At 46.7% G+C, this 13,824-nt stretch overlaps 1 protein-coding gene across 6 annotated transcripts in view; it reads left to right on the forward strand.

Annotated features, from left to right (window-relative positions):
• HHAT (hedgehog acyltransferase) overlaps nt 1-13,824 on the forward strand; it is a 340,025-nt gene that overhangs the window by 268,208 nt on the left and 57,993 nt on the right. For 5 of the 6 annotated variants that reach the window (XM_081489707.1, XM_081489706.1, XM_081489704.1 and 2 more), the window contains one exon: nt 10,137-10,281. The exons of the other annotated variant lie outside the window; for it this stretch is intronic. In XM_081489707.1, the coding sequence (XP_081345833.1) occupies nt 10,137-10,281 (145 nt within the window). The remainder of the gene's footprint in view (nt 1-10,136; nt 10,282-13,824) is intronic. 6 annotated transcript variants of the gene reach the window in all.

Below are 13,824 nucleotides of genomic sequence, written 5' to 3' on the forward strand. Positions count from 1 at the left end.
AATTTTGATAGGGATTTCATTGAATCTGTCGATAGCTTTGGGTGGTAATGTCATCTTGACAATATTAAGTATTACAACTCATAAATATGGATGTCATATCTACAATGTTTTGTGGTTTTAGTATGTAAGTATTTTGCCTCCTTTGGTAAGTTTATACCTAAGTATTTTATTCTTTTTGATGCTATTACTGATGGAATTATCAATTTCTTTTTCAGATTCTTTATTGTTGATGTATAGATATGCAACTGATGTTCGCCTGTTAATTTTATATACTGCAACTTTGCTGAATTTATTGGTTGTAACTTTTTAAATAGATTCCTCAGTCCTTCTGCATATAAGATCATGTCATTTGTGAACAGAGATAATTTTTCATCCTTTAAATCTGGATACTAGCCCTATTCATTTTTATTCAACAATTCTGTATTCTTACTTTTAGTCTGTTAGGTGTCATTTTCTTGGGAGATATGTTAAACCCCCTTACATAATGGTGAATTCCAATTACTTTTAAAAAATTGAATAATTGTTGCTAATATTGAGGTCCTATAATTGACAATTGGTGAGTATCTGTCAACCTTGCTAAAGGAGCACGTGTGTGAAGTATCTGTGGAACAAACATTTCTTGAAAATCTACTTTGTATCTGACACTGAAGAGACAAATTTCTTGAAGCTTTCTGTCTAGAGGAGAGAATACTCACTGTTAAACGCAGAGGTGAAGTTGTAGCAGGAGAAGACACTGAGTTAGAGGAACCCGTGTGAATCCCTGCTCTGTACTTACCTGTGCTTGTAACCTGGGACTAGTTTGCTTCGTTTGCACTTTTAGTCTCTTCTTTGTAAAATGGGAATAATTTAACATACTTTGCAATATAGCCAGAACTCTTCACATGGTGAATTTTATTACATTAAAAAACTGTGTTATCTAATATCTATAGATATTATATAGATATAGACCCAGATAGTCACGATGGTGTGATCATTCACCTAGAGCCAGACATCCTGGAATATGAAATCAAGTGGGCCTTAGAAAGCATCACTATGAACAAAGCTAGTGGAAGTGATGGAATTCCAGTTGAGCTATTTCAAATCCTGAAAGATGATGCTGTGAAAGTGCTGCACTCGATATGCCAGCAAATCTGGAAAACTCAGCAGTGGCCACAGGACTGGAAAAGGTCAGTTTTCGTTCCAATCCCAAAGAAAGGCAGTGCCAAAGAATGCTCAAACTACCGCACAATTGCACTCATCTCACATGCTAGTAAAGTAATGCTCAAAATTCTCCAAGCCAGGCTTCAGCCACACGTGAACCGTGAACTTCCAGATGTTCAAGCTGGTTTTAGAAAAGGCAGAGGAACCAGAGATCAAATTGCCAATATCCTCTGGATCATCGAAAAAGCAAGAGAGTTCCAGAAAAACATCTATTTCTGCTTTATTGACTATGCCAAAGCCTTTGACTGTGTGGATCACAATCAACTGTGGAAAATTCTGAAAGAGATGGGAATACCAGACCATCTGACCTGTCTCTTGATAAACCTGTATGCAGGTCAGGAAGCAACAGTTAGAACTGGACATGGAACAACAGACTGGTTCCAAATAGGAAAAGGAGTACGTCAAGGCTGTATATTGTCACCCTGCTTATTCAACTTATATGCAGAGTACATCATGAGAAACGCTGGGCTAGAAGAAACACAAGCTGGAATCAAGATTGCCAGGAGAAATATCAATAACCTCACACATGCAGATGACACCACCCTTATGGCAGAAAGCGAAGAAGAACTAAAGAGCCTCTGGATGAAGGTGAAAGAGGAGAGTGAAAAAGTTGGCTTAAAGCTCAACATCTAGAAAACTAAGATCATGGCATCTTGTCCCATCACTTCATGGCAAATAGATGGAGAAACAGTGGAAACAGTGTCAGACTTTATTTTTTGGGCTCCAAAATCACTGCTGATGGTGATTGCAGCCATGAAATTAAAAGACGCTTACTCCTTGGAAGGAAGGTTATGGCCAACCTAGATAGCATATTTAAAAGCAGAGACATTACTTTGCCAGCAAAAGTCCATCTAGTCAAGGCTATGGTTTATCCAGTGGTCATGTATGGATGTGAGAGTTGGATGGTGAAGAAAGCTGAGCGCCGCAGGATTGATGCTTTTGAACTGTGGTGTTGGAGAAGACTCTTGAGAGTCCTTTGGACTACAAGGAGATCCAATCAATCCATCCTAAAGGGGATCAGTCCTGGGTATTCATTGGAAGGACTGATGTTGAAGCTGAAACTCCAATACTTTGGCCACCTCATGCGAAGAGTTGACTCATTGGAAAAGACCCTAATGCTGGGTGAGATTGGGGGCAGAAGGAGAAAGGGGACGACAGAGGATGAGATGGTTGGATGGCATCACCGACTCGATGGACTTGGGTTTGGGTAGACTCCGGGAGTTGGTGATGGACAGAGAGGCCTGGCGTGCTGCAATTCATGGGGTCGCAAAGAGTCAGACATGACTGAGCAACTGAACTGAATATCTATAGACCAATGCTACCTATCCCTTAGGTTGTATGCTTATTTGCTCAGTCATGTCTGACTCCTTGTGACCCCATGGACTGTAGCCCGCCAGGCTCCTCTGTTCATGGGATTTCCAGGCAAGGATACTGAAATGGATTGCCATTTCCTACTGCAGGGGACCTTCCCAACCCAGGGATTGAACCCACGTCTCTTGCATCTCCTGCATTGGCAGGCAGATTCTTGACCAGTGAGCCACCGTGAAGGTGGGTAGTGGAAGAGTGAGAACACAGGGTGAGACAGTTTTGTTAGCCATTCCAGAACTTTTAGCAGGAACCCAACCACTTAATATATGGCTTAAGCTTTCCGATTGTGCCAAGAACCAGTTATTTGCTTAGTTATTTGATAGTCTTCTGAAATTCCTTCATATGCTGCATGAATTTGGATCCCGAGTTATAGCCTCTTCTGTTGTTGTTGTTTTTTTTTTTTTAAACTCAGCTGGACATCTAAACTATGGAACAACTTAAACTGTTCTGTTTAAGCAAAACTGGCTTTGTCTTTATCATTGCAGTGACTCTCTCTCCCAGGAGTGTCCACGGCTTAGATCGAACTAACGAACAGAGCTTGGAAAATTTAACTTCATTGACCAGTGAATTTTTGACGCTCTGTACACACATAAGCAGGAAGGAACGGTTACTTTCTGACTGCCTTCATGTATTCATTTGGCTTGGCTATAGGGTGGAGATGGAATAGTGAGGAAGTCAGGAGATTCTGGAACTTACATAAGGCAAAGGGAGAAACAGGTGTAAGATAATTATTGAGCACACACAGATCTGAGTGGGCCTTGAGTGCACAGATTGAAATATAGGCCACGCTATCCTTCAAGAATTCACCATGCTGGTGGGAACATGAGAGGGAAGGGTAACTGGTAAAACACAGACTTTTAAGTGGAAATGACCCAAGTGCCCTGAGAAAAGAAGCAAGGGGAGCAGTGTCCTGGCAGGTTGTAACAAAGATGGGTAGGAACCCTGGAATGACTTTGGGGTTTGGGTCCTCCTAATCCTGAGTGTTTCAATCTGGCCACCTTTCTCTTTCACAAGAGGTATCATTTTTCTTTTGCTGTCTTGGATCTCCTCTTTCTGGCCTGTGGGATGTCCACCCCTCGTTTGCCCTCCCTGGTGTGCACCAGTCTCCCCCTTTGCCATGTCCTTGTTCATCCTCTCGTACCCTCTGGTTAGCGTTTTTTATTAGAAAATGAAAAACTTCAGTGATTATGTGAAAGAACTGTGTCCAGCTGCTCAAACCCACCCAGTTCCTTTTTTTAGCTTCTCCCCCACTTAAAAATAAATGGCATCAGGTCCCACTTGCCAAGCCTTTGTCACCGTCTCCAGCAGCCATTCCTCCTTCCCATCTGCTCCCCCAGATGCTTAGCCCGTCCCCTCCTCCTGTCTCGGCCCCATGTGCAGCCCCTCCCACGGAGCACAGCAGCCCTCAGCTCCGATGCACCATCTGCCTCTCAGCCCCGTGGCCGTCAGAGCATCAGTTCTGACCCAGATTCCATGGACCGCACCCCCCCCCCCCCCCCCCCCCCGGCCCCAGCTTGTTTGCCTGGCCAGTCCTGTGATTGCCAGGGACAGGATGTTGACTGGAAAAGATAGAGGAGTTGCCATGGAGATAAGAATAAACAGACATGTTGCCGCAGGAACTGCAAACTTGAGTGACAGAAGTTTAGTTTGGCCCTAGGTTTCCTTTGTTTGGGTTACATGCCTCACCTTTGGAATCAGTGTTTTAGGCGGAAGTTTAGAGCCACCGCTAAACTGTCCTTAGAACATTTCCGCCTGCCAGCTGTTTGTTTCTTCTGTCAGAGACAGCGAGCTCACCCAGAGGAATCAGAGGCCTGTCCTAGGTCTGTTACCCAGAGAAAGTGAAAGTGTTAGTCGCTCAGTTGTGTCCAATTCTTTGGGACCCCATGGGCTGTATCTAGCCCACCAGGTTCCTCTGTCCTTGGGGGTTTTCTAGGCAAGAATACTGGAGTGGGTTGCTATTCCCTTCTCTGCGGGATCTTTCTGACCCAGGGATTGAACCCAGGTCTCCCACATTGCAGGCAGATTCTTTACCAGCTGAGCCACAGAGAATGTACTTCTGGATGCCCTGAGGGGTTCACTGTATCCAGGCTCCAAGCCCACTATCCATTCTTGGGCCTGAAGAGTGGATTATATTGATGTTAACATGGAAAGAAACTGCCCCAGCTTGTCACCTAGGTCCGAGTGTCTACGGGAGAACTGGTCAACCTCATAGGGGAACAAAGTGGTGCCTTCCAGCATGCTCAGCCTCCTATTCTTCCTCTATGCTCCAGGTTTCAGGGCTGTGTGTGCGAGGAGGTTGGAACTGGTGGTAAACTTGTCTGAATGTGACTGGGGGTGCTCAGGAGGCCCCTCCTCTCTCAAATTTGATGCCAGATGGTAGAGAGGATCGATTAGGGGGTACTGACACTGGGGTGTTGTAAAGGAATGCTTTCCCTGCCCTGGGATGCATTTTTTGGGTCCCAGGGGAAAGGGGGCATGTTTTTGGCATATGTTCCTAATTAGAGGGCTTCCCTGGTGGCTCAGTGGTAAAGAGTCCACCTACCAAGCAGGAGATGCAGGTTCGATCCCTAGGTCGGGAAGATCCCCCAGAGAAGGAAATGGCTACCTCCAGTATTCTTGCCTGGGAAATGCCATGGACCAAGGAGCCTGGTGGGCAACAGTCCGTGGAGTCCCAAAGAGTTGGACACAACTTAGCAGTTAACAGCAACAACCTAATTAGAGAACAGGGAGCTTTGGTGCCCCATGGGCCTAGAGAGAGGTTAGCTCTGTATTGAGTTAGAAGAAAACCTTTAACCCTTTCTCTAGAGGGCTCTGTTGACATTTTAGGTAGAAGGATTCTGTCCCACCCATTGCATCGTGTTTATGATCTTTGGCCCCTGCCCATCAAATGCCGCAGTTACCTCTTGGCAATTGTGTTATCCTTGGGATGACCAAAAATGTCCAGCAATTTCCAAACATCCCCTGGGGAACAGTGCCACTCCCAGTTTTTTGTTTATTGTGTGTTTTTTTGCTGCCAGAATATTGGATGGCCACAATCTCATCTATCTTCTGAGAAGAGACCATGACCAGATGGGGCTCTCTTTTGTCCTGATATATTTATGAAAATGAAACTCTGTTTACTAATCATTGCCTTATCTGATCAAGTTGGCAGTTCTTTACCTACGTGATGGGTCTTCATTGCACAATGTTTTTTTTCCCCTCCCTCTTTAGTTTACAATTCCTCAACCTGAGTTCTCCTACCAAGGGAGTTTGCAAGCACCTAAGCCATTCATAAAACTAAGATTATGGCCTCTGGTCCCATCACTTCATGACAAATAGATGGGGAAACAATGGAAACAGTGACAGACTTAGTTTTGGGGGGCTCCAAAATCACTGCAGATGGTGACTGCAGCCAGGAAATTAAAAGTTGCTTGCTCCTTGGAAGAAAAGTTATGACCAACCTAGACAGCATATTAAAAAGTGGAGACATTACTTTGCCAACAAAGGTCCATCTAGTCAAGGCTGTGGTTTTTCCAGTGGTCATATATGGATGTGAGAGTTGGACTATAAAGAAAACTGAGCACTGAAGAAGTGATGCTTTTGAACTGTGGTGTTGGAGAAGACTCTCGAGAGTCCCTTGGACTGCAAGGAGATCCAACCAGTCCATCCTAAGAGAAATAAGTCCTGAATACTCATTGGAAGGACTGATGCTGAAGCTGAAACTCCAATACTTTGGCCACCTGATGAGAAGAACTGACTCACTAGAAAAGACCCTGATGCTGGGAAAGCTTGAAGGCAGGAGGGGAAGGGGATGATAGAGGATGAGGTGGTTGGATGGCATCACTGACTCAATGGACATGAGTTTGAGGAGGCTCTGGGAGTTGGTGATGGACAGGGAAGCCTGGTGTGCTGCAGTCCAAGGGGTCGCAAAGTGTTGGACACGACTGAGCGACTGAACTGAAGCCATGAGGGTGGATGACTAACCTGTGAGGCCTGACCCTGCATGTGGACCTACATCCCAGAGGATATGAAAGATCATAGGGGTGATGACAGTAGTCGCCACAGGACTTCAGGGGAGAGTGTGCAAAAGAAACAAAGTGCTTAAACTGGAAACCTTGACCCTGGGGGTACTAGGGACTCAGAAAGTTATATCTATTGATGGAGCTGGCTGGGCCAAGGGAGTATACCCTTCCAGCCTTGCCCAGATGGCATTTTTCCTCCTGGAAAGCTTGAATATGGTACTTAACCCCTAGGGTTCCTGTAAACCAATCGCTAATGCCAGATGGTGCCCAAGATAGAAAGAAATCCCCGAGAAAAATCTGCCGCCTTCCCCAATGTGTCCAGGGAACCTGAAGAGGAAAGATGGGATGCAGCCAAGATTTACATCCCCTTTGCTATTAATCATTACCGTCCTGTGGGTTATCCGGACAGGTCCTCTTTTTTCTCCCTTCTGGCCCATCATTCTGCCCTCCCACTGATTCACTATGAAGAGATGCAATGTTCTGTCAAGTGTGCTGCTTGTTGGCAAGGCTAATTTTGTCAGTTCAGAGGCTGGGGCTTTTAGTTAAAATTAGGTTTTTGGCTTTTCTGTATCATCATCTATTTTGTCTGCCACCCGCGTGCCCCGGGGGTAATTAAGAATTGCCTGTGAGCATCTTCATTTCTCCTTAAGTCTTTTCTAGCTTGTTGGTTCCAACAGCCGGTGCCTTTAACGTTCTTGTTAGTTTTCTAAAATAAATGAACTATTTCTAAAGATTGAACTGTAGTATGTCACTTCAGATTTTGCATATTCCTTCTTGTCTCAGAGATCAGAGGCTCCTTTGTATTTGCTATTATTCTGAGTTTTGTTTTTCCTAAGCAGAAAGAGGAACTTATTGAATCATGTAGCTGAGAAAGATACTGGGGTAATCAGAGAATCAAAGGAAGAGCCGTAGGAACCAGGGCCTCAGGTGCTGGAAAGAGGGTCCCTGTGTGTCTAGCACTCACTCACCTCGGCGCCTCTTCCTTTGCTGTGTCTCCTGCAACCCCCCCCCCACTTCTGTCTCCTGCCCCCCAGCTCGGCCTCTCACTACACCCTGACCCTGGCCAGTACCAGGTAACCTGGCAGGTGACCAGGTAACCTGGTTGCTAAACACAGCCCCGTTTAGCAACCCAAGGCAAGGAGTATTTTCCTCGCTCGTCATCTCTGTGTTGATTGTTTAACATTTGTTACCATTTCCCACAAAAGGAGAACCACTTTGAGCTTTAACCAGGCATGCTGTGCTCTTCTGTAATTGACATTAAAAGGGGAAAGATCAACGGGGTCTTTGAATTCCCATAACAGGATACAAGGTCAGGGAAGCCTGATGGGGTTTAAACAGAAGTTCCTCATGTTCCTTAGAAATCAACTGTGTTATCAATGGCACCTGTACCAGAATTATTTGGGCACATTTATGTGGATTACAGCCATCCATATTTTCTTGATCTATTATTCTAAATATTTTCCCCTTTCTCCCTGCTTCCTCTTACCCTGCCTTCTCAGTCGCTGCTAACTGAGTCAGTAACACTCAGGAAGTATCTTCCTCTGCTCAAAAATGTGGAAACTGACAGATTAATGTCTCCTCATTCTCAGAGGTTCTTCTTTAAGTCACTCAGTCGTGTCTGACTCTTTGTGACCCCATGGACTATACAGTCCAGGGAATTCTCCAGGCCAGAGTACTAGAGTGGGTAGCCTTTCCCTTCTCCAGGGGATCTTTCCAACCCAGGTCTCCCGCATTGCAGGCAGACTCTTTACCAGCTGAGCCACAAGGAAAGCCTAAGGACACCAGGGTAGGTAGCCTATCCCTTCTCCAGGGGAACTTCCCGACCCGGGAATTGAACCGGGGTCTCCTGCATTGCAGGCAGATTGTTTACCAACTGAGCTATCAGGGGAGCCCTCTCAGAGGTTAAAAATTACGTGCTTCATCTCCATTTCTCCTTTCATTACCAGTTTCTATCTTGTGTAGTTGTCTCTGATCTGGTCCTGTTTGACAGCATCTGCTGTACTTGCTTGTGGCCTCTAGAGGGGAGAGACTAGGTAGAGGTCATCTTGTCTGGTGGCCTCTAACCAGGGGCATGTCAGCATCTCTTGAGAGCCTTCCAGAACAACCAGGTGCGGGCAGACAACTTAGTCAATGCCTGCTGCACAGCTTATCTATGAGAAAGCCACACCTCTCACATATGGTGGCAGCCATGCTCCAAAATAATGCTGGAGGAGAGAGCCAAGAATGGGGAGCTGTAAGGGAGCAGATATATCTGAGCATGCAGACCAGACCTGGGGCTGGTGGGGGAGAAACGGGCAGTGGTCAGGAATTCGTTTCTCAGGGCTTTCAGAGGACACTGACCAGGGCTTCCAGAATAGCCTCAGGTGATCCTCAGCAGGGTCGCCAGGAGTAAGTGTTTCCTGCTGGAGACTCACCCTCTGGCTTAGTCCTTTTGCCTGCTATCCGTGCAGTCACTCAGTCGTGTCCGACTCTTTGTGACCCCATGGACTGCAGCACGCCAGGCCTCCCTGTCCATCGCCAACTCCTGTAGATTTGGGTAATTCAGAATTTTGTTTGCAAATGGAGCACAGCTGAAATCAAATGCAAGTGACCCCAGAGCTGGGCAGGCTTCAGGAATGTATTCAGGAACGATCCCTGGAACCTTTGCTCCCTCTCTGTATCTTTGGCTTAGTCTGTGGTATTTGTCAGAAACCCTGGGTTGTGCTCTACCTGGTTCTCATTCTAAATGTGCAGTCCTGAAGGACACTCCCTGTGCACGTGCCGATGGGGCTCAAACACGCCAGGCACATCACGGCGATCTCACTCAGTAGGGTACCAGAAAGATGACCCTGAAGAATAAAGGCTTTGTTAATGAAATCCCTGAGAAAATATTAAAAGGGGAAGAGAAGCGCAATGAAGACCTTGGATGGATGAGCAGAATTCTTTACCATCATTGCTGGAAAACATCTCTCCAGTTCCTGTATATTTCCAGTGCTGGGATTAGCCATGATTCTCTCATGCTCCGACAAGTTCACTGTCAGTGGGTCTGGCACCCTGAACTCTGATTCCAGAAATGGGGTTGGCTTGTCCTGATTCTGCTGCATGCTTTTAATGGGGTTCCTGCTTAATAGTGGGTCAGATTTATGGGGGAGGGCCTTCCCCGGGTCTGGTTAACTCCCTCAGAAGACCGCCCTGATCTTGACCTCATTACATGGTGTTGTGCTTGTTGTCATGGAGAGCAGTTTAAACAGTTCTTGTACCTATAGATTTAATGTGTAGAAAACGTGTGGAGCCATGTCAGCTAGATCCTAAACAACTAGGTCTGGTGTTTGTGTTACACGTGTCAGAAGGAAGCCCATTTTGGCAGTAGGAAGTAACTCAGGAGTGTGTTACTGCTTTCCTTAGACCAGAATGAGCATCTTGCAGGAATCGTAATTTTTCCAAAAAAACCAAAAAGCTGTTTAAATAATAGTCTACCTCAGGCTCTAGGAGGAGGCATCCTGAGCTGGTAACAGAAAGGCTGCATGACATCTCAGCCCGATTTTTTCCACCCTTGTGACGAGATGCCTTCTCGCCTTTTTCCCCCAGGCCCAGTTCCTCTCCCCAGGAGCTCGCCGGCGACTGCATGCTGCTCTTGCCTCTTGCTCCACCTCTATGCTGATCCTGTCCAACCTGGTGTTTCTCGGGGGCAGTCAAGTGGGGGAAATATACTGGGATAGGATCTTCATACAAGGTGAGTTGCTGTTTTCAGACAATTTCTTATTTTCCACATTTATGGAGTCGGTATCACACATGGTACAGGGGGAGGCATTCCTTGCCTTGTCCGTGGTGTGTGACCTGTAAAAATTCCAGCCAGGAGCAAAGTCCTGGGTTGAGCTGTGGCTTTAGCTGTCCTCCATTTTGATGCACCTCTTGTCTGCTGTGCTGGTAATTAATTTCGAGACGTAACATCCAACTCTCTCAAAATCGATCTTTCCCCGCTGCTAAGTTATGTCTCCAATTTAAACATTTTTCCTACTCTTCCCTACTGTCTGTAGATCAGCCTTCATTACACCGCAGCATCTGACTTTGTTCCACTGACTGCTCTGAAAGTCCTACCAGGAGAATGTCCTGGAAGCCCCTTTGTGGTCTCCTGCTGCTGTGGGCACAGTGCCTGGTTTGCCACACCTCTTCGTTGTGGATATTTTTGTCTGGACACTGGTTTGCCAGCACCAGCAGCCAGCCTCATGTTTAATGAACATGTGTTCAGTGTTCATACATGTCTCCATGCCCACAGCAACTTCACACCTGCAGCTGGTAAAATGCTAGTTGGTGGGCATTAATGTGAAAAGACTGCATTAATAGTTGATCATCCTTTATTTGTAGTCACCATCTCCTTTGGGCTAAAGCTGAGCATTACATCACGTCCTTAAAAGAACTGGAAGAACAGGAACGGCTCACAGAGCACGTTACTCAGCCAGTTCACTGTGTGTTCAGAGCCAAGATCCCTTGTTCTCTTGCCCTGACCAGTGACATGGTTTTGTGCTTTTGGTTCGGCAAGTTTTGCCAAGTGGTAATGACGTGACCTGGTCATGGCTAGGGTGTGAATCTCCACATCTGGGTCCCCAACGAGCCAGCGATGCTTTTCACATCAGAAATAACCCGACACAGCTGCGTGGTCCCAGGGTGCCAGGTCATGTGTGTAAACTGTGTCAGGCTTGGGTGAGCCAGGCTCAGAGGGACCAGGGGAGAGCCCTATTCTGCTTTCATCTTGTCATTCCTGTACCCCTTTGATCTCGCTCTCGGAGAAATATTTTCGCTCATAGTTCTTGAAAAGACCAAGTAATTTGTACGTGGAAGCTGTCCTTGAATGAAGATGGGAGGTAATGGGGCACAGAGGACCCAAAGATAAAAAACCCTCCTCGAGGTGGGCGACAGAGCTGTTGACTTTTCTTGCTTCCTCCCACCATGCCTAGCACAGTGCAGAGACCACGATGACTCTGAAAATGCTGACTTGGGCTTTGCTGGTCACCTGAGCCAGAAGGCTCTAATCTTCACTTCAGTAAATAAACACTCCAAGTGTTTGCTGCTTGCAAGGCACTGAGGAGACAAGGGTGGAAGAAAAAGCACAAATGTGGGAGCCATATGTGCAAATAGGTATGTGTCCATAGAGTCAGATCATGGCTGGGCCAAATGCATGAGGGACTGCTGGAGATCGCAGAGCAGAGGGCTGACCTTCCCGTGGAAACTGAGCTTCACAGAGGAGGGGACATTTGAACTGGAGTTTTGAGCAGTAAGTCGGAACTTGCCAGATAAAGAAGGCAGGTGTGTGGGGGTAATTAACGTTAGGGGCTTTGTCAGATCACCCCAAACTCTCAGAAATTTTTTCCCCATAGAAGTTTATTCCTCTGGCAGTTTAGTGGAGGTCCAGAGACTTTTTCTAAGCAGTGACTTCAGGACCTAGACTGTTTTTGTTTTGATTCTTCACCTTCTTGTTCTGGCATCACGGAGGAGACAAGAACATGGAGAGGGGTGGTGTCACCAGGTACTAAATACCCTCATCAGAAGTGACACTAGGTATCTCTGCTCACGTTCCATTGGCCAGAACCAGTCACGTGACCCCCTAGGTGCAGCGCAGGGAGACGTGGGGGAGAGTACAGGTACAGCAGACCATGGCATGGCAGGACAGGGTGCATGAGACAAGCCACTGGAGGTACCCAAAAGGCAGTTAAAAATGTGGGCTGGCCTAGGGGAGGAGGAGGGGACAGAACCACTGCGATGTGGGAGACAGGGCATGAAGGTGGCGGGTGAGCCCATGGGAGTGGATACAGTTCGCCAAGGAGCATGCCCAGAGTGAGAAGAGAATAGGTGGGTGGTAAAACCTGGGAATGCTGGCCTTTAAAGGGACAAAGAAGAGGTAGTAGCGATAAGATGTTTTCCCTGTTTCTCAAAGGCATGAAGATCAAAGCACGATTTGTCCTGTCCCCTGTGGAGCTAATACCAGGCACACTGGGGAGCAGGTGTCAGGGCTCTGAACTACCTGGTCTGCTTCTGGCCTGTGGCTCCTGTTGTGATCTGCAGCTGTGTCCTCCTTGGAGCTGGGCACTAGAGTCCCAGGGGAATGCTTCTCTGAATCTGGAGGGCTCTGGATCCATTCTTGTCTGGTCTTTGAGGCCAGGGAAGCTCAGCTCAGAAGGCATCGTCTGTGTCAGAGATTGTTCACATCAGCATGGCCCCATGCCAGCTGGTCTGTCCCGTGGGCCCCTTCAGTAAGAGTAGGTTTCCTGGGGTTTTGGCAATTACATCCTTGGTTTCCCACTGTGGATCTTTTGTCTCCAAGTGATAGAATTTAGATATCTCTTGGAGGAATGTGAACCAGATGGTGCCAAACCCACTATCCTTGAGAAGTCTGGATTTCTTTTCATAACAAATCTGATTGACCTGATAGAAGATTAGTATGAATATTCATGTTTTGGTACAACAAAGTATTCATGCATTTATAGGATGCTTCCTCAGACTCTGCTGGGGATATCATGTTAGCTTTCTAAAATAATAAAAAATCTGAACTCTGAAACTCATCTGGCTCCAAAGGTTTCAGATGAGGGACTGCCGAGCTGTACCTGAAGCTGCTGATGGATGAACCAGGACTTGGACATCTAGTTGTCTCTGGCTGCGTCCTTCGGCTGCGTGATCAGGACCTGTTTTTCCAAGACCTATCTCTGCACATTGAGGAAAAAGGGACAAAGAGAGTGAGGAGGTCTCTCTGTAGAGAACGGAGAGCGGTTAAGCTCAGTCTCTAGATTTCCAGGTTTCATGGGGAGGTAGCCCTTCTTCAGGGGTAACCACCCTGGGCCCTCTGTGCCTTGATGGGCTGGGACTTGCCAAGACAGAGAGGAACGGTATGCCATACCCTCCCAAGGTGCTCAAGGAGCATGGGGATCTTGGAGGAGGTTACCAGTGCCCCTCAGGGAATGGGGTGTGGATGCACACACGTCTGCGAGGACAGCCTCATTCATTCTCAGGAGCCTTTGCCCAGGATCACTGATGTCTCTAGAAGTATCTCATGATTAGCCTGGAGGAGCTGTCTTAAGGTCGGTATCTCCATCTCCAGTTCACTGCTTTAGACACGAATTTGTTTGCTTTAAGCTACAAAGCTTGTTTTAGTAAAGATCTAAATATTTAGCTTAAATAAATAGCTCTCTCCTGATCTCGACATTGTTGGTGAAGTGAGACTATTAAAACCAGACCCTTCTCTTTCTGCTGTGCACAGTGCCCTGCTGTCCTTAAAAGTGGGCAG

The sequence above is a fragment of the Giraffa tippelskirchi genome, chromosome 5 (assembly GCF_054371585.1).
Source record: "Giraffa tippelskirchi isolate mGirTip1 chromosome 5, T2T-mGirTip1v1.2.pri, whole genome shotgun sequence".
Classification (NCBI taxonomy): Eukaryota; Metazoa; Chordata; class Mammalia; order Artiodactyla; family Giraffidae; genus Giraffa; species Giraffa tippelskirchi.